At 37.1% G+C, this 21,305-nt stretch overlaps 1 protein-coding gene across 3 annotated transcripts in view; it reads right to left on the reverse strand.

The window, feature by feature from the left end:
• Window positions 1-117: 117 nt before the first annotated feature.
• Window positions 118-21,305, reverse strand: part of Zasp66 (PDZ_signaling and DUF4749 domain-containing protein Zasp66) — a 220,639-nt gene continuing 199,451 nt past the window's right edge. For 2 of the 3 annotated variants that reach the window (XM_067135135.2, XM_067135134.2), the window contains 3 exons: window positions 16,481-16,625; window positions 1,063-1,092; window positions 118-957 (listed from right to left, as the gene is read on the reverse strand). In XM_067135135.2, the coding sequence (XP_066991236.1) occupies window positions 865-957; window positions 1,063-1,092; window positions 16,481-16,625 (268 nt within the window). In that variant the 3' untranslated portion in view covers window positions 118-864. The other variant, XM_067135136.2, reaches the window with a different exon arrangement.

The raw sequence follows: 21,305 nt of genomic DNA on the forward strand, positions 1-21,305 counted from the left end.
TCTTTAAGCCATTTCAAATCATTACTATGTGAGCTGGTTATCTCTTTTTTTTTTTTTTTTTTATTGTGATGTAGAAATCTTTTGAAACATTAGTTCATAGGGACAATAACTTCAGACTTTTCAAAACAAAACAAAAAGTTTTATTAATGGCATTAGGCAGATTATATGCTACAATGGCAGGATTTACAAAGCTGTAATGTGGTAAAGAAAATGAACAACATTCCTTTACTTAAAAATTATTTTTACAACATTTCAGAGTTAAGTATGCATTATATAATTAATTTTCTCCTGCAGTTTCATTCTGCAAACAATTATACCATTCATACAATTGGAAGAAATTCACTGTTGTAACAACTTTAGAGAGAATATAATGTCAAAAATTTTTGTGTATGAATTGCAGTTATTTAAACATGTAAGCTTGAAAGTAATGAAATTTAGTTGCATTTGTTTATAATTTAAAAACAGTTTTATAACCTGTTTAGGAAGCTTCTTATATTGACTAGAAATTACACTCAAGTTTTTGTTCCTTTGAGAAAGTATTCTGTATATTCTTAGCCTATACACATTCAATTCATCTTTCACAATAAGAAAAATAAATATTTATATTTAATTGAAAGTGAAGTTGACAGAACAAAGTAATGTTTAGGAACAACATATACAGATGAAACATTCTTGATCTAAAATATCTACTGTGAACACATTGGATGATACATAGGTTTGGGTATTTTTTTGTTGACATTTGCACAGTACACATAACACTTTATTCTATCATATCTTCACAACAACATTTGCTTTCCTGGTGCAAGAACAAGCAGTCAAGCAAATGTTCTCTCTCTGTATGGAAAAGTATTATTGATATGTTGTTTAATATTCTGATTCTCCCAGAACCTGATTCATTAAACGCCTGAAGCTCCCACTCTGCTGGATCTTATCTTCATAGTTTCCCAGGGAGTTGACCTGAAAATACCACATACATAATGAGATGATAAAATAAAACTATATAACTTCAGGAATTTACAAACAAAACTGTTTGATTTTCAGATATTAATTGATTTTACTTACAAAAGTTTGATGTTGCACAGGTGCTTGTTTCTGAGGCATAGGAAGGGAAAGAAACACATTTCATTAGATTTCCAGTCATGATTTGACATCATTTAAATAAGTATATTAGGTGGAAATAATTCTAAAATTGTCACTTAAGAAGTATAGAGCTTACAACTTATTTTAGTACATTATGTACACAAGTCAGTAAATGTAGTTATCTTAGCAAGATAATTTGTGTTTATACTTGAAATGCTTATTTGTAACAATTCTTAAACTACAAAAAGTTATTTATTATGGAGATAGCAATGAATGGGAAACTGCTATTAGTTAGATTCTAGCCCGTAATCTTGTTCTGTAAGGTGAGCAACTGTTTATATGTTGTCTGTATTCAAGGCAGAATTACAAAGTAGTGTATTAAAAAAATTTAGGTTTACTTTTTAAAAATTACCACGTCTACGAAAAATGCTTACTACTCTGCCTAATAGAGGCACTGTACACTGCCACCTCCACCACCACCACCACCACCACCACCACCACCACCACCACCACCACCACCACCACCACCACCACCACCACCACAGTCAAAACTGATGTCGAGCTGCCAAAGGTGCTTCATATATGGCAAGGTTGTATATTATCTCCCCAGCTATTCAACATCTGTGAAGACTGTCTTATGGGAAATGCACTGTTAGATGTATGGGATGATGGAATCTTCACTGATGGAAGGAAGGAAAGAAGGTGAATAATCTCCATTTGCCAACAATACTACTCAGTAAGTCAGGTTCTTGGTTTGGAGATTAACCTTAACAAGGCAAAACTGATGGTAGTTGACCGTGGCAAGCACTATCAGTTCACAGGTTTATTGATGGATGAAGTTGTACGTGATTTTTTTTTATCGAGGCTCAGTTCTGAGTGACAAGGATGGCTGTGAACAGATAATTAAAAGAAGAATAGCTCTTGGATGCTATGCAGTGGAAAAGCTAAAATCATCTGGCTTGTCAGAGGAATATTTAGAAATATCAAAACTGCTTGTGCAGACTCTCATGTTTTCCATCTTCTTGTACGGTTCTGACACCTTGACTATCAAAGCTAGAGAACATCAGCATATTTACATCATCAAAATGTGGTGCTGGTAAAGAATGCTAAGAATACCACGGACATAGAGAAGAACAAATATGACAATCTGGAATGAGCAGGGCAAGAGAAGACCTCCTTCTACTATGCTACCAGATGATGTTGCAGTTCTTCGGCCAATCACAAGACAACAGGTAGACAACTTAGAGAAGGCTTGTAATTCAGGGAGCAGTTAATGGTAAAAAGTCAAGGGGAAGAGCACCAAGCAGATGGGTTGATCAGGTGGAGGAGGTCACTCAAGTGCCGTTAAGGAAGATCATACAGAAAATCGATAACAATGGAAGCTCTTCGTTTTTAATTCTTAATTCTTTAAGAATTAAAAAACGAGAACTTACAAGTCAATATGGAACCATCTTGAAGTTTATTGTTGCAACAATAGAAGCAACAGGTCATGTCCAGAACAAATGGGCACAACATATATGAGATCACAATGCTCAGTCATGAACAAACCAATTAGATAGAGACCCTGACTAACAAGTTAAAAAGTAATTGAAACCAGCATACATATAGTATCTGAAAGCAAATGTCCTCATTTCTTTTCTCTAAAATATAGACATGCATTTAATAGCAACTTGTGTACTTGCTGCTAGGTAGTCCCTCTTCTAGTAGTGTAGAGCTAAACTGGTCTCTAGAAAAGTAGGTAGTGAAGGTACTGATCAAGTGGTCCAGATAGGTGTGTATAGTGCTTTGATTTCTTTAGGTGACAAAATTTTCTTCTATAGAATTTCATCCTTTTCATTATCTATTATGTCTGGTATTGATGGACAATCACTACTTTTTATTTTTAGCTATTATTCTTACTATTTGTACTAGTAATGTTCTTTTGTCATATGAAATAATAATAATAATAATAATAATAATTGATGCCATTCAATGGTATGAAACAAATTTAGTGGACTTGGAAAGACAACTGAGGACATGTCTGACAGAAAACAGAATGCTTCATCCTAATTCTGCAGCTGAGCGAATGAACATGCCACATTTAAATGGAGGAAGAGGATACAGATACAGGTACCAGATACAATCAGTAGCTTCTTCTCTTTTCAGTACATGGTCATCTAGTGCCTTTTATTTTTATAGTTGATCTCATGACCTTCCATCTTCCTGTCTTTGATTATCAAGTAACCAAGGTTACTTTTTACTTCCCACTTCCTGCAATATCTGTCTTTTTGCTGTTATGTGTCCCTTTCATTGTTCCTGTCTTTCTGTATATGACTTGTGACAGGGTTAGGTGATTTTGTGGCAAGTATAATCAGTAATAAACAGAACTACTCATTTCATATCCCAAAACTTGGTAGCAGTGCAGTATAATACTTCTGTTTTCCACTATGTATTTCTGTAACTAAACTGGCTAGTCATCCAGTCAGCAGTGATAGTACAAATCAGGAGTGGGCCATGCTTCAGAAGGTCATCACTGAGTCAGCTGAGGAAACAATTGCTTTTGTGAGGAAAAAAAGACAAGACTGGTTTGATGAAAATAATGAAGAAATTAAGTGTCTGATCAATGCCAAACAGGAAGCCGATCTATCCTATCTTCAGGATCCATCTTCCAATGTGAAGAAATCGCATTTCTTGGAACTTAAAGGAAAATGTCAGGCACAAATTAGGGAAATCAAGAATAACTGGTGGCAACAAAAAGCTGAAGAACTGCAAAGACTACCTGATGCCTGTGACCTGCAAAACTTCTATGCTGGCATAAAGGAGATATATGGTCCAATTTGATCTTCATTGAGGTCATTAAAGACTGCTGACAACTCCTTCATTTTAACTGATAATGGAGAAATTTTAGAGCGTTGGAATGAACATTTCTCTGCGCTTCTAAATTGTGCCTCCAATGTCACTGAGGACTTTCTTTGCAATGTCCCTCAGCAGCCCCAACAGCCATGGATGGCAGTTCCACCCACATACAGAGACTTCACCAAAGCACTCAATCAGCTAAAACCAAGAAAGGCTCCTGGTCCTGATAACATCCCTCTGGAACTGATACAAAATGGAGATATACCCTGGGAGACTAGACTTTTCACACTCATTCTCTTGATTTGGGGAACTCGATAAGTACCTGACAACTTGAAGAATGCTACCATCATCACTATCTTCAAAAAAGGCGATCATAGTGTATGTGGGAACTACCGTGGTATATCACTTTTGTTGATTGAAGGTAAAATTCTCACAGTAATTCTATTAAACCGGCTCCAAGTTATCTCAGAGAGGATTTTGCCTAAGTCTCAATGTGGTTTCCGAACCTCCAGAGGCACAACAGAGCAGAGCACAATGCAGAGAGTAACAGCAGCATCTGTATTTAGTTTTCTATGACCTGGAAAAAGCCTTTGTTTCAGTACCAATACCTGCTATATGGAAAGTATTGAGACATTTTGGATGTCCTGAACATTATGTAGAATTTGTTCAAGCTCTTCGTGATGGCATGTCTGGACAGGTTCTTCGTGGTAACTCAGTATCAGATTCCTTCCCAATCACTCATTGATTGAAACAAGGCTGTGTGCTTGCTCCTACACTCTTTGCACTGTACATGGCTGCCATGCTGCATGAATCATCTGCAAACAACTTAGGTATAGAGATTAAATTTTGTTTTGATGGAGCCTTTTCAATCTGGCAAGACTTTGCTCACAAAGACGTACTCTGGTTACCCGGGTGACAGAACTGCAGTATGCTGATGACACCACATCTGCTCTAACACCTGCAGAACTACAACAGTCAGTCAACTGCTTTAAAACTGCATGTGATTGCTTTGGTCTTGCCATTAATGCAAAAATAAAGTGAAAGTACTTGTACAACCTGCCCCAGGATTAACTCTTCCTGAGTTCAGGATCTTCATCGTAGACACAACACTGGAGCAGGATGATCGCTTTTCATATCTTGGAAGCATCTTATCTAAATGGTGTACCTGCGAACAAGATGTTGATAAAAGAATCGGGGCTGCTCATGCAGCATTCGGATGGTTAATGCACAGAGTCTTGATGAATAACGACCTAAAACTGCATACCAAACTCATGGAGTACAAAGCTGTTGTCATTTCCACGCTACTGTATGGCTGTGAAACTTGGACACCATCGCTGTGATATCAAAAATGTTCAGCGCCTTTCACCAACAAAAAATGAGATACATCTTGAATATCAAGTGGGAGGACTATGTGACCAACACTGCAGTTCTCGACAAAGCGCAGCTAAATTGAGGCAACAATCTTCACTCATCAACTGAGATGGTTAGGCCATGTTCACCGCATGAGTGATACCAGGCTTCCCTGCCAAATTCTTTATGGTGAACTGTGCTCTGGCAGTAGACTTCATGGAGCTCCTCTTAAGCATTTTAAGGACCAGCTGAAACACATCATGAAGACAACTGGTATAAATATACAGACAGAAGAATGTGCTGTGGACCGTTCACTGTGGCAGAACACTACATCCACCACTGTCAACTTGTTTGAAAGAGAACGCTGTAGACATCAAGAGGCCAAGAGAGAAGCAAGAAAACTCCGGCAATTACAACCCTGCCCTCCTAAATCCATTCAGTGTGATTTGTGTGTGCGTATTTTATGCCAAGATTGGTCTGTTTAGTCATCGCAAACACATTCATAAACTGAGTTGAACTGCTCACTTTATGAAGCAAGAAGTTATATATCCTTGGATCGAGTTACAGCTGACGACGGTTTCCGTAACTGTCACTATGATTGTCACTGCAATAAGAAAAGCTAAGAGCTCAGTGCCGTTCTGTACTACAAGATACCTGCAGAATTTGTGGACCAAGGGACCTTATTAACTTCAGACATGGAATAGTTATTGGTTGCCACACCAGTAAGTATTCAGGCTAGATGATGCTGTGTCACAATTGAACCTGTGTAATGCAACCCAAATCTGTGGTTTTTCATGTTTTTATGTCCATATATTGTCTTTTTTCTTCTTTTAATAATTTCTTTCCTTATTTTCTACAATGATGCAATCTTGAACCACTTAACATTTTAAAAAACTAATTCTTTTTCTTTTTACATCCCTCTTTGTGTGCACTTCCCTTTACTATGTTCAGATTGCATTTCATAGATGTAATGCCGAATGTCACTGACTTTGCAAAGTAGAAGAAAAAATTGGAGTCATACAGACCACATTGCTAAAATCATTGGTAGAAATTGGGTAGGAAGAATATTCATTAGGTTAGTATGAGGATTAATAATAAGGAAACTGAAATTCAAAGCTTTTGGAAGAGACCTTCAACCAACAATGTATTGAAAATGGCTTAGAGATGGTAAAAGAAAAGTCATAGAATAACACAAGGGGTTGTTCTTAGGTCCACCCTGTCAATATTTAATATCGTCACTAATTCAATTTTCATACATGTTCTGAGAACTACCATTCTCTTCTTCAGTGAATAAAGTAAAATTTCTCATATTCTAGGAAACAAACTTAATTACATGAATATTGATATTAAAACATGAAATCATTACACATATGACATTAAACATTTTTCTTGTAGAGTAAAAGTTTGCACTTCAATTGAAAAATAATTTTATATAGCTAAACACTGAAAGTTCATATTAAAATATTTTCATTATCATAAAATAATATGTCAACAGCTGAAACCTCCAAAATATTGCCAGTTATTCAGAATTAAAATGTAGTCCTGCTATGGTTATCATTTCCTTCATTGCTTACAATTAACTGAGTCTCATGACCCATTGGATAGTAAATATAAATAAAAATCAGCTGACCTTGTATTCCATTCATTTGTACTTCTGAGTAGGTAGTTAGTATCCGTAATTTATATTTTGCTCCCTCGATCTTTCAGTATTTATGAGCGGTTAGCTAATAATAATAAAGTTCATATATCCCAGTAATTGCAGTTCAAGTCCCTGGAGTAGTAGTAGTAGTAGTTTTGACAGAAATATTTGAGAAATTATTGTAGACAACCTCGTATTTTTCAGTAGGCCGAATTAAGGACACTTTTTTTTTTCTCCGTCCCGTGGAGTAGGGAAAATAATAGTAATCCACCAGCTGTAATAATCACATAACCACATTTCAGTAGAATTGTAGTGAAGATAAGGTATAATATACTAGATAGTATCTTGCCAGTTATATTCGTGTTTTTCTTCGTGTATGGCAATCCTTTTGATACTTAAGCATTTAACCAAACGCAGTGTAGTGTAGTGTAGATACATTGTAGTATAGATACAGTACATTTAGATAGTGCCGTATCTTGTCTGATATATTCGTGTGTTATCTTTCGTGTGTATCTATTAGACCCTAATACTAATAATAATTTGTCTAAGCATTTAGCTTCGTTGGTAATCTTTGAGTACAGTAGTTCTTGCAAATTTCATTTCTGTTGTGCTTAGTAGTGACATACGGTACGGTACCGGTATCGTAATTAGGATACGTCTGAAAGTAGTTTAAAAATTACTGTAGTGTACTGTACAGTAGTATACGAGTAATATCCTATTAGAATTGAGTGTGCTTATTTTATTATTGTAAAATATTTGTGTAGTACTGGTGTAGTAGAGGTATCCGTAGAAACTCTTACTAAAATATTGTTGAAATTAGGATAGGCTTAATTACAGTTTGGAATAGTGTAGTTCCTGTGAATTACTTTCGATACTCAGTAATTAACAGCAATTTTTATCCTGTTAGGGGTTGTAGGATTTAAAAAAAATAGAGCACGACTAAGTAGTATTGTAGTATAGTCGTATATTAATTACCTTATTGTTGTGTACTATCCCAGACAATATATCCCTCCGTTCATATTTTTATTTTTTATTTTTTTTTTTTTTTGCAAATAAGTTACTTTATTTTTTAATTTAAAATTTTCCCCCCGTAAAGAATGGCTAAGGAGCACGAGTGTACTTATTGTGGGTGTGGTGAGGCATTGAGGGGTATGAGGGAGGAGTTGGAAAGTTTGAGGGAGATAATTAGGATTCTCACAGAAGACAGGAAGGAAGATAGGACTCCCTCAAACAATGTACAGGTTACAGTAGGTGTACAAGAGGGAGGGGAAGGAAAGGGAGGAGTTGTAGAAGACAGGTGGTCTAATGTTCTAAGGGGAAGGAGATTGCAGGCCAAGGGCTCTATTCAGGATCAGAATTCAGGACAGGTGTCTGTGCGAAATCGGTACGAGTCACTCCAGGTAGAACAACAGAGGGAAGATGAGGGACAGGGAACTGTTGCTGAGATGCATGGAAGTAGGAGGAAGGGAAAAGGTAGGAAAGGGAAATGTAGAGTAGAGGATAGGAAAAGACAGGTGGAACAGGGTCATGGGAAGGAGAAACGGGAGGAGGAAGTAGCTTCTGCAGCTATCAGCAAAGATAGGGCTGACCAGGAGGGGAGGGGATCAAATGAGGTGGGTAGGGTTGAGGCTCTGGTCATGGGGGATTCCATCGTTAGACACGTGGGGAAAGTGTGTGGAGGAAAGGGAACCAGGGTAGAATGTTATCCAGGAATTAGGTTGAGGCAGATGTTGAGGAAAGTAGAAGAGAGAGAGGAGGGGAAGGAGAAGGTGGTAGTGTTTCACGTTGGTACCAACAACGTAAGGCAAGCTGATATAAGTACCAACATAGTTGGAGATGTGTGGGATCTGGTAAATGCAGCACGGGTGAAGTTTAAGAAAGCGGAGATTGTTATTAGTGGAATACTATGTAGGAGGGATACTGACTGGAGGGTGATTGGGGATTTAAATGAGACTATGGAGTGGGTATGTGGGAAACTGGGAGTGAAATTTCTAGATCCTAATGGGTGGGTAGGAGATAGGGATCTGCGCTCGGATGGCCTTCATTTAAACCGCAGTGGTACGTATAAGTTAGGAAATTTGTTTGGAAGGGTAATAGGGAGGTACATTCAGGGAAACGGGGTTGTCTAGGGAGCGGTGATAAGGGTACAGAGATCTGGAAGTCAAGTAGGAATGACATAAAAATGTTAGTGTTGAACTGTAGAAGTATTGTAAAGAAAGGAATAGAATTAAGTAATTTAATAGATATATATTTACCAGATATTGTAATAGGAGTTGAATCATGGCTGAGAAATGATATAATGGATGCAGAAATTTTCTCACGGCACTGGAGTGTGTATCGTAGAGATAGGATAGGAAAGGTGGGAGGGGGAGTTTTCATTCTGGTGAAAGAAGAATTTGTAAGCTACGAAAAAGTTAAAGATGAGACACATGAAATTCTAGGTGTAAGGCTCATTTCTAAAGATAATAGGCAACTTGATATATTTGGAGTGTACAGATTGGGAAAGGGTAGCACTGATGCGGATTCGGAATTATTTGATAGGATAGTCAGCTATGTGGGAAACGACATGGAAAGAAATGTGATTGTAGCGGGAGATCTGAATTTGCCAGATGTCAATTGGGAAGGAAATGCGAACGACAGGAAGCATGACCAACAAATGGCAAATAAGTTAATATGGGAAGGAGAGCTGATTCAGAAAGTGATGGAACCAACCAGAGGGAAAAATATCCTGGATGTGGTGCTGATAAAACCAGATGAGCTCTATAGGGAAACTGAAGTAATAGAAGGTATTAGTGATCATGAAGCTGTTTTTGTGGTAGTTAAAAATAAATGCGATAGAAAGGAAGGTCTTAAAAGTAGGACTGTTAGGCAGTACCATATGGCTGATAAAGCAGGTATGAGGCAGTTTCTAAAAAGTAACTATGATCGGTGGAAAACAGTAAATAAAAATGTAAACAGACTCTGGGATGGGTTTAAAGAAATTGTTGAGGAATGCGAAAACAGGTTTGTACCTTTAAGGGTGGTAAGGAATGGTAAAGACCCACCTTATTATAATAAAGAAATAAAGAGACTAAGAAGGAGGTGCAGACTGGAAAGAAATAGAGTTAGAAATGGCTGTGGAAGTAAGGAGAAATTGAAGGGGAACTTACTAGAAAATTGAATCTAGCAAGGAAGGCAGCTAAGGATAACATGATGGCAAGCATAATTGGCAGTCATACAAATTTTAGTGAAAAATGGAAGGGTATGTATAGGTATTTTAAGGCAGAAACAGGTTCCAAGAAGGACATTCCAGGAATAATTAATGAACAAGGGGAGTGTGTATGTGAGGATCTTCAAAAGGCAGAAGTATTCAGTCAGCAGTATGTAAAGATTGTTGGTTACAAGGATAATGTCGAGATAGAGGAAGAGACTAAGGCCAAAGAAGTAATAAAATTTACATATGATAACAATGACATTTACAATAAGATACAAAAGTTGAAAACTAGAAAAGCGGCTGGCATTGATCAGATTTCTGGGGATATACTAAAGACAATGGGTTGGGATATAGTACCATATCTGAAGTACTTATTTGATTATTGTTTGGCTGAAGGAGCTATACCAGATGAATGGAGAGTTGCTATAGTAGCCCCTGTGTATAAAGGAAAGGGTGATAGACATAAAGCTGAAAATTACAGGCCAGTAAGTTTGACATGCATTGTATGTAAGCTTTGGGAAGGCATTCTTTCTGATTATATTAGACATGTTTGTGAAATTAATAACTGGTTCGATAGAAGGCAATTCGGTTTTAGGAAAGGTTATTCCACTGAAGCTCAACTTGTAGGATTCCAGCAAGATATAGCAGATATCTTGGATTCTGGAGGGCAAATGGACTGTATCGCGATTGACATGTCTAAAGCATTTGATAGGGTGGATCATGGGAGACTACTGGCAAAAATGAGAGCAATTGGACTAGACAAAAGAGTGACTGAATGGGTTGCTATATTTCTAGAAAATAGATCTCAGAGAGTTAGAGTAGGTGAAGCTTTGTCTGACCCTGTAATAGTTGAGAGGGGAGTTCCTCAGGGCAGTGTTATCGGACCTTTATGTTTTCTTATATATATAAATGATATGAGTAAAGGAGTGGAATCGGAGGTAAGGCTTTTTGCGGATGATGTTATTCTCTATAGAGTGATAAATAAGTTACAAGATTGTGAGCAACTGCAACGTGACCTCGAAAATGTTGTGAGATGGACAGCAGGCAATGGTATGTTGATAAACGGGGCTAAAAGTCAGGTTGTGAGTTTCACAAATAGGAAAAGTCCTCTCAGTTTTAATTACTGCGTTGATGGGGTGAAAGTTCCTTTTGGGGATCATTGTAAATATCTAGGTGTTAATATAAGGAAAGATCTTCACTGGGGTAATCACATTAATGGGATTGTAAATAAAGGGTACCGATCTCTGCACATGGTTATGAGGGTGTTTAGGGGTTGTAGTAAGGATGTAAAGGAGAGTGCATATAAGTCTCTGGTAAGACCCCAACTAGAGTATGGTTCCAGTGTATGGGACCCTCACCAGGATTACCTGATTCAAGAACTGGAAAAAATCCAAAGAAAAGCAGCTCGATTTGTTCTGGGTGATTTCCGACAAAAGAGTAGTGTTACAAAAATGTTGCAATGTTTGGGTTGGGAAGAATTGAGAGAAAGAAGAAGAGTTAGTCGACTAAGTGGTATGTTCCGAGCTGTCAGCGGAGAGATGGCGTGGAATGACATTAGTAGACGAATAGGTTTGAATGGCGTTTATAAAAGTAGGAAAGATCACAATATGAAGATAAAGTTGGAATTCAAGAGGACAAACTGGGGCAAATATTCATTTATAGGAAGGGGAGTTAGGGATTGGAATAACTTACCAAGGGAGATGTTCAATAAATTTCCAATTTCTTTGAAATCATTTCGAAAAAGGCTAGGAAAGCAACAGATAGGGAATCTGCCACCTGGGCGACTGCCCTAAATGCAGATCAGTATTGATTGATTGATTGATTGAATGCAGTCCCCTTATACCATACTAAGTTTGATCCCAAGAGATCTATCCACAAGAAAATGTTATTGCAGATGATTTCTTCAATCTGTCAACAATCGTGAATTAAATTTGGAATTAGTGCTTTTTTCAGATGAGGTGTGGTTTTATTTGTTTGAAAATGTAAATCTACAAAATAACCAATATTGATTACAGGAAAATCAAAAATATTCATGAAACTTCACTTCATAACCTTAAAATAGGAGTTTGGTGTGCTATTAGTGCTAAAGGAATTGTAGGGCCAATTTTTTTTTTAATGACACAAATGACACCGATACATAGAATTAATAGTGAATGAGTTTTTTTCCTTAACTGAGTGAACAGAAAAGGTTGCTAGAATATTTCCAGCAGTACACATACCATTTGTAATCAATGAATGCAATGTGTGATGTTTTTGGGGACAGAATAATATTAGTGAAGGTTTAAAGCTGGCTCACTCTCCACACTTAATGCCTCAAGATTTCTATTTAATGAGGTAGTTTGGAATATAGAGTGTATAGAAGTAAACATCACACCATAGAAGAACTGAAAAATGCAATTTGCAGCAAAATGTTGAAGATTCATGAGGCTGAATTGCAGAATGAATCGGAATATCATCTCACACACTAAAACACTGTTTACATGCCGAGGAGGAGAATTTTCAACACTTCTTGCAATAATATAATTGCGTGTGGCTATTTCTAGCCGAGTGCAGCCCTTGTAAGGCAGACCCTCCGATGAGGGTGGGCGGCATCTGCCATGTGTAGGTAACTGCGTGTTACTGTGGTGGAGGATAGTGTTATGTGTGGTGTGTGAGTTGCAGGGATGTTGGGGACAGCACAAACACCCAGCCCCCGAGCCACTGGAATTAACCAATGAAGGTTAAAATCCCCAACTCGGCCGGGAATCGAAGCTGGGGCCTTCTGAACCGAAGGCCAGTACGCTGACCATTCAGCCAACGAGTCGGACACTTCTTGCAATGAAGTAAGTTTTTTATGTGTTTTTGCAATCTGATCACTGGGTTTTCTATGGGCATATGAGAATAGTGCAACGTTGATTGCGGTCTCGTTTATCGACTTGGGACATACAGGAAGGACAGCAACCCTTACGGGTCTCACCTTGTATAATGCTATACCATGTGGCAGTTGGATGGAAGGGTTTGGGTGTGGTGTATAACACTGTGTTTATCTTATCAGCCAGCCAGTGGACGTGCAGTGCCTGGCTGCCTGCCATTGACTCATCACCCCTTGTTCCACTGTATAGCAACAATCCCTTACTTAGTTGTACTTCATCCGTAGAACTTTTAACAAGTGATCTCTCGCTCCAACTGTTCTCAAGTTTTGAAATGTTAGTTCAGAATTCTCATAATGCCTCCACATGTGCACACAGTACAGGAAAAGGTATTTATGTATTATAGTTGTGTGAAAATAGGGTCTTGCAGGGAAGTCGTTAAACAATTCATAACACTATTTTCAGGTATACGCCTTCTGCATAGAAATACCATGCAGAAACTCATAAATGAATTGAGAGGACCGTGTTCTTTACTCAATAAGAAGCGAAGGGTAAAAAATCATAAGCTTAAGGAGGTGAAATTAAAGGAATGGATACAGAATAAAGAACCTATTTTATGAGGACACAATTAATGCACAAAGATACAGGGATAATATATTCAAACCATTTTTTGATAAATTGACTGACATTCACTGTCAAAATGGATACTTCCGCCAAGACTCTGCCACTGCACATACAGCTAATGACACACTTCATTGGCAAAAATGTTTGAATACTGGGTTATTAGTAGGGATATGTCCATCACCGTCCCCAGATTTAACTGTTTTTAACTTCTATTTATGGGAAAACTTAAAACGTAAAGTGTTTGCTAAAAAAGCCCATGTGTTAGATGAACTGAAAGAACACATCAGGAGAGAAATTACAGAAGATGAACTAAAGCATATGAATCAGAGTTTCCTTACACAATGTCATAAATGTATGGATGTAGGAGGATAATATTTCCATCTCCTGTTATAGGGTATGTGTGTATTTTCATCATTTTAATTATTATGTCATGCCATGCACGGACAAATTGAGGGAAGTGCCTTGTTTGTTGCTAAGCTGCAAAACTGGGAATAATGAGTCCATGGCAGGCAGGCACCACACACCCACCAGCCAACCGATAAGAGAAACTCACTGTATATGCTAGCCTATACGCAATGAAATTTGGTGGAAGTATAGTGACAGTGTGAAAGTAGTTTTCATGTAAAATACTTGATTCTCTCATAATACTACAGAGCACATTAATGATAGAAGAATACAGGAACATTTTGACCTGTTATATGTTGTCTGATGTTGAAGACCAGTTTCAGAGAAGATGCTATATGTTTTACTATGATAGTGCTCCCTATCATAAAATGGAATCTGTTTATGCCCAGTTTGAGGAGAATAAGGTTCCAGAAATGGACTGGCTACCCAAGATGCCCACTTTCAATCCTATCGAACACCTCAGGGATGAACTAAAACCTGGTGGACAGTCTCTCCTGCAGTGTTCAAGTTGTTATAAAGGCAAAACCTTTCACTATCGCGTACTAATGTCTGCACATATATATCTGAAGAACACTTTAGAGAATGGTTTCAATTAGGTGTCCGGATATTGTTGTCACAAGAACATGAATTGAGGATACATTCTACATTTCTGATCACAGTGCTCATCCCTGAAGAAAAAAGTTCCAGTGTGAGCGGAACATGTTCATATGCAAGAAATGATACCAAAAAAGTTAAAGTAAGTTTATTTATTTGGCTTTTATACTGTTGAATTCTACAGAATAAATATTGGCAGTGAATCTACTCTCACTGGCATAAAAAATGCAACACGTAATAAATTCTGTGTAAATGAAGTGTAATTATCTAATTTATCAAAGTTTAACACTTTATCCTGTATTTTTAGATAGGGAAGGTTGTTGGGTTTGGTTTGTGAACAAACAATGAAGAGTGCATTGTTTAGTGCACTAGCCTTAATTTTTTTTCTCATGTAACCTGGAAAACACATGAGGCAATAATGTTTTCCCACTCCTCAGGTACTTATTGTTGTACTGTATTGTACCCCTTTCAATCACATGTTTTAGTAAGGTGTTTCTATCATTATTATAATCACTTTTCTGGAGTAAACATCCTGTTATGTCGTGAAGATAGTGAAAAAGCTGTTGCTTTGGTGGAAGATGGCCACAGCATGCATTGTGTTGCAGAAGTATTGAGAACTAGGCTACACCTTCCATGATTTTCAGAACTGTAAGATGCTACAGGGAAACTGGAGGCTATTCAAAGAGAAACCAGGACCAGGTCCAAGAAAATCAACGTCGGCAAGAGATGATTACTTCTTATGGCTTTTTCTCTACAACCGATAAGCCTCTGCTGTAGAAGCACGAAACAGACTCCACCAAGTTTAAAGGGTCAATATTAGTAGGAGAACTGTGCAAAGAAGACTGGAAGTATCCAATCGCCAATCCAGAAGACCTGCTAAGGAGCCAAAACTTGTCAATCATCATCGTGCAGCTTGACTGTGTTTTACTTTTACAAGGGAAGATTGCAGCTGGACAGTACAACAGTGGGAGCAAGTGCTGTTCACAGGTGACTCACTATTTAGTCTGTGGTCACCTCATGGTAGAGAAAGGGTTTGGAAAAGGCCTAGAGAAAGGTATTCTCCTTGCACATACTCAACCAAGATGCCTCTGATGGTCTGGGCAGGAATCATGACTGCAAGGATGGATTTGGTCTTCGTGGAGTATGGGAGCCTTACAGCACCTTGGTATGAGGAGGAAACTTTTCTAAAGCATGTTTTGTTTTTTGTTTTTGCTGTATTTCTTGGGGATGGTTTCACACCAATGCAGGACAATGCACACCCACATCTTGTGAAATGTGTATTCTTGGATGAAACGGAGATTCACGTTATGGTTTGGTCTGCTCAAAGTACTGCTTTAAATCCTATTGAACATCTATGTGACCAGCTTGGGAGAAGGTCCATCAGCACTATCCAGACACCATAAAGAACTTATGGGAGGCCATCCTGGAAGAACGGGAGATGATTCCTCAAGTGGACATTGCAGCGTCAATCAGGAGCATGCCTGAAAGGTTTGATGCCGTGATTGGTTCAAGTGGAGGTAATACACACTTCTGAGGATGAGAAAAGAAATCTGTGAAGCATAGAAAACCAATGAACTACATGAGCTTCCTTTAAATTTGCTTGAAGTGTAAATCCATACATGTTACTTCCATTTCTCTGACTTAATTCAATCACGTTGTTTATAAGAATTTGTTCATTTTCATTGCCAGACAATTTCCTCATAAAATAGTAGATTAGTGGCATAAAACTGATTGAAATTTAAAATAAATTTCAGTGTTTTTAAGGAATTGAAATGTTGCATTTTTTGTGCCAGTGAATGAATTTTGCTTTTTTGCTCTGTTGCCGGGTACTTACCTTTATTAACAAATGTGATGTAATAGAACAATATAACCTATGACACAATGTTTACAGAAATAAATGTCTTTATTTACCTTAAAGGTAGCACCTTTACTTGGTTCAAAGACTTTTGGTTGGACAGGAACAGTCACCTCTTGAATTGTATCACCAAGCTCAGCTTCTTTCAGCGCCTTAAACGTCTCTGATTTTGCTGGGTCGTAGACATAGGTCTTCTTCAGGCTGTGGTTTTGAATTGTATGTAAATGTGTGTTTGGGTCCAAATGTTCATGTACATGTAATAGAGTGTGTGGTATGAGTGTGTAAAAATCAACACAGTGTTCGATTTTGGGGATCATATATAAAATATTGGGAATTTTAGAAGTCAAATTATTGGTTTAAGAATAACAAAAATGTTCCATTATTTTGTAGTTGAATTTTAGCAAAGGAAGTATTTAAGTATACAATGCATCAGAAAAATAATATATATGAATTATAATTATATTAAAAATATTCCCATTCAAAACATCACAGTAGTTTTATATGTTCATTGCTCACAAGAAAGCAATATTTAAATTAAGAGAAATTTCAGTATAAAAAGGTGTAAAGAGGATTGTTTAATTTTTAAGACAAAATAATGAATTTTTAACATTAATATGTTTTTGGAGAGATTTCAGTTTTGCCATGGAGGACGAGTATATCCGGAAGGTGATTGTGGTTGTTGTTGTTGTTGTTGAATTTGTATTTTTTGTTTGAGGAAAGAAAGATCAATAAATATACTACCATTAGAGATGCAGAATATGTTCCGTTTAGATTTGAAGTAATTGTCAACATAAAGTTATGACAAGATTGTTAAAGTAGTACATTTCCATTGTTTACTGCTTTGTTTCAGAAAATAGAATGAGAAGGAAAATCTCTAATATAGCTTTCTAGCTTAAATTTATCTCAAAGATTCTATGCTTTTTTTAGAGAAATATTGAGATTCTAACTAGAAATCTTGAAGCTTATCTTAAGCAGACAATGGAAATGGGCTAATTGTAGGGAGTATTATTCTAAAGGTAAGTAAGAGAACATAACTTATTTAGTATTTATGATAGAAAAGGCTAACCATATGAATCTATGAAACATATTAGGGAAAAAGGCTGTCTGAAGTACTAAGGCTTTGGTTGCTGTTAGTAGGTACGAATAACTTGAAATATTTGATACTCCAATTCAGTCACATGGTACACAATAGAATATGCTGTAGTTACATTTCAAACAAGAGATTTAGTCATTGCTTTTTAATTATTTTTAAATTCTAAATTTTGAATTTTTGAATGATGAATAATACCTATTGCTAGGATTCAGTGGTCTGGCTAATCTTGGTATATCAAGGCTATGTAAGTAGCATCATATTTTTATGTACTTCTGAGCTGTTTCCTTAATTATTGCTGGTTGGCTGTTAAATGTTGAAGTTTAGGTATTTTCTTCTTCTTGTACAATATCCTGACTGGATGTCAGCTGTCATCAGGGCGATCTGGTTCTTGTTTTCAGAAAAGAGTGGAGGTACTGAGCCTATGCCATTCTTGTAGATTGAAGTTGTATTTGGCATATCTAATAAATGTATATTCTTTGAGCCATTCTCATATCTGCAAAACTACTGGTATTTCAAACACTTAACTCTTACAATCATAATTTACATTAACTTGGTCATTCTCTTAATTTGTGAATTGCGCGCAGCTGCAAGCTTGCATCCGGGAGACAGTGGGTTCAAATCCCACTGTCGGCAGCCCCGAAGATGGTTTTCTGTGGTTTCCCATTTTCACACCAGGCAAATGCTGGGGCTGTACCTTAATTAAGGCCACGACTGCTTCTTTCTCACACCTAGCCCTTTCCTATCCCATCATCGCCATAAGACCTTATCTGTGTCGGTGCGACGTAAAGCAACTAGCAAAAAAAAATTGTGAATGTTAATCTTAGTTTGCTCTTTTTTAGGCCCACCGAAACATTGCTTCCAAACTATTTTCTTTCTTTACATATTTCTCTTGAATTTTATAGAACATGCTACTTACTGTTATGTATAAATTCTTTCAGCTTCTAGTTTACTCTTGCAGCATTGCTGTCTGTTTTGTTTCCCTATAATTCTCACTCATAAGCTGTAGTATTTTTGGCTATTGTATCATTAGTTGTGTAGTCACAACTTCAGAAATTATTTTTGTAGGGAGTTGGGCCTCCAATTCTACCTTCTCACAGATTAACTTGAAATTATCTTTTAGTATAATAATGGATTGCTGTAGTACTTTTAGCTATTATATCATTAGTTGTGTAGTTACAACTTCAGAAATTATTTTTGTAGGGAGTTGGATATCTCCAATTCTACCTTTTCACAGATTAACTTGAAATCATCTTTCAGGATAGCAATGGATGACTCATATTAAACCATAAGATTTCTTCTTTTATAGTACTTATGACTACATACTTAATAATTTTTCACCTTTGGTAACTTTTTGTTCATTCATTTTATATACTCAAAAGCCAAATCATACTGACCTCTCACATCCAGTTAAAAAAATAAAAAAATCTCTCTGTCCTATTACTGAGTTGGTATTAGAAGTTAGAAGATAAATCCCATTTGCAGTCAGAGCTCAACTCTTTCTGCTTTCCTAGAATGTAGTTGATTCCATATTGTGATACCATGCACTGAAGGCAGCATCTAGAAGACTGAATTCTCATGACATCAAATGACATTAAAGACAAATCCAAATTCTTTATGCTTTGCACCTTCTGTCACATTGTTGAAGTACTACTACACTGAGAAGCATACTTGTGATACATTTATTATTGAACACTGCATTGGTTAATATATCTACTCGTCATAGTGGTTTTTAACTAAACAGACATCGTGCAATCAAGCAATGAATTAATACAAATACATCCAGCTACAATTTAAATTATGATATGTATTCTAATTAATTCAAGCAAATATACGAAGAACAAGTGGAAGAAGACCTGTACTACCACTGAATTTACAGAGTTACAGAACATGGCTTAAATATTTAAAAATATAAACAAAGTGGGAAATTTTACCCTTAAAGGGTTGTGTGTCATAGGTCTTTTTCTTTTCTTTTTGTGAATTTTGGAATTTCAAAATATTTATTATTTGTTTTGTTTAAATCATTTGATTGATTGATTGATTGATTGATTCATTCATTCATTCATTCATTCAACAAACTTAAGTATTGACCTGCTGTTGTTGCTAGTTTGTTAGAGAACTAGAAGATTTGAAGTCAACTGTTTGATAGGTTTATACTATAGAGTAACTTGTTAAAGCCATCTCTGTAAAGGCCTTGAAGGCCCTTGGAGGAATGGATGGCAAAGACTTCCAGGATCTGTAACTTTGGCTCTGAGTGGAATAGTGTGGTTTACCCTAAGCCTGATCACCTTTGCTCCCAGGAATTAACCTGATACTCATTTTTGATGTAGGCTGAGAGAATGTCAGTGACATGTGACGCTCCAAAAGTGGAAATCTTATTACTAAATTTTGTGACTGGGATTTGTCCTTCTGAATGAATAGTTAGGCAGCCTCTGCTTGGTGTTTAAAGGGGCCTAACATCTAGGTCATTGGCCCTAAGCAGCATCTAGAGAGTAACTTGTGCTATTGCAAAATCTGTAGTTATGTTCTGTTTCAGTAATTAATTGGAGCAAGATTTAAGAAAAAAGACCTAGTATTATTTCAATATTTGTTCAGTTAACACATAAGAAATCCAGAAAGGAAGAAAAAAAAAAGCTTTCAGATTCTTGTCTTTAATAATAATTTAATATATGTGACTGTGTATGATCATTTGTTGACCATTGAACTGACTTTATAGCTGAATGAGACATTGGCGTATGCTGGGATCAAGACGTGGGCTACCACTAGACTTAGGTTACCACTTTTCAATTGTTGGTTTAGTGAGCGTCAAGCCTTCAGTGTTTTGAGCTGCAGCCAATAACCAATGTAGAAGCCTGCTGTGTTGTCAAGGCTGCTTCACAAGCTACTGTCCTGGTCTCTACCACTGCCAATACTCAATACCTGATCAATGGAGATGGTAGCCTAAGGTTTAGCAAATTAAGGTCCGGCTTTGTGGCTAAATGGATAGAATGCTTGCCTTAGGTCTGATGGCCCTGGTTCAATTTTCAGAATCAACCCCTCATACTGTTAATTCCCTTGGCCTGGGGACTGGGTGTTTTTATGACGTTTTCGCCATTCATTTTATCCTCATTAGGTCACCACCAAGGCTATACAGAAGCCATGCATCATCATCATCATCATCATCATCATCATTATTATTATTATTATTATAAAAGAAAAATGTTGAATTTTACAGTGGTCGTAGCCTCCGTTCACTGGTTAATTAGATTCCTTGGGAGATCAGTGGTGGTGTCCGACCCATGGTCACGGGTTTGATTCGAACCAACAAAAGAGAACACTAAACCTGAAAGATTGCATTTCATTTTAGCAGATGTACCTATAAAAATGAAGCCTCTGTGGCAGAGGCAGCAAGGCGTCGGCCTTTCACCGCTAGGTTCCGTGGTTCAAATCCCGGTCACTCCATGTGAGGTTTGTGCTGGACAAAGCAGAGGCGGGACAGGTTTTTCTCTGGGCACTCCCATTTTCCCTGTCATCTTTCATTCCTGCAACACTCTCCATTATCATTTCATTTCATCTGTCAGTCATTAATCATTGCCCCAGAGGAGTGCGACAGGCCTCGGCAGCTGGCACAATTCCTATCCTTGCCGCAAGATGGGGGCTTTATTCATTCCATCCCTGACCCAGTCAATGACTGGAAAACAGGTTATAGGTTTTCATTCTTCACCTATTTAAAAAAAAAAAAAAAAAAAAAAAAAAAAAAAAAAAAAAAAAAAAAAAAGTTACTCCTATAACAGCCCTGCCGTGTCTTCCTA

The sequence above is a fragment of the Anabrus simplex genome, chromosome 1 (assembly GCF_040414725.1).
Source record: "Anabrus simplex isolate iqAnaSimp1 chromosome 1, ASM4041472v1, whole genome shotgun sequence".
Lineage (NCBI taxonomy): Eukaryota > Metazoa > Arthropoda > Insecta > Orthoptera > Tettigoniidae > Anabrus > Anabrus simplex.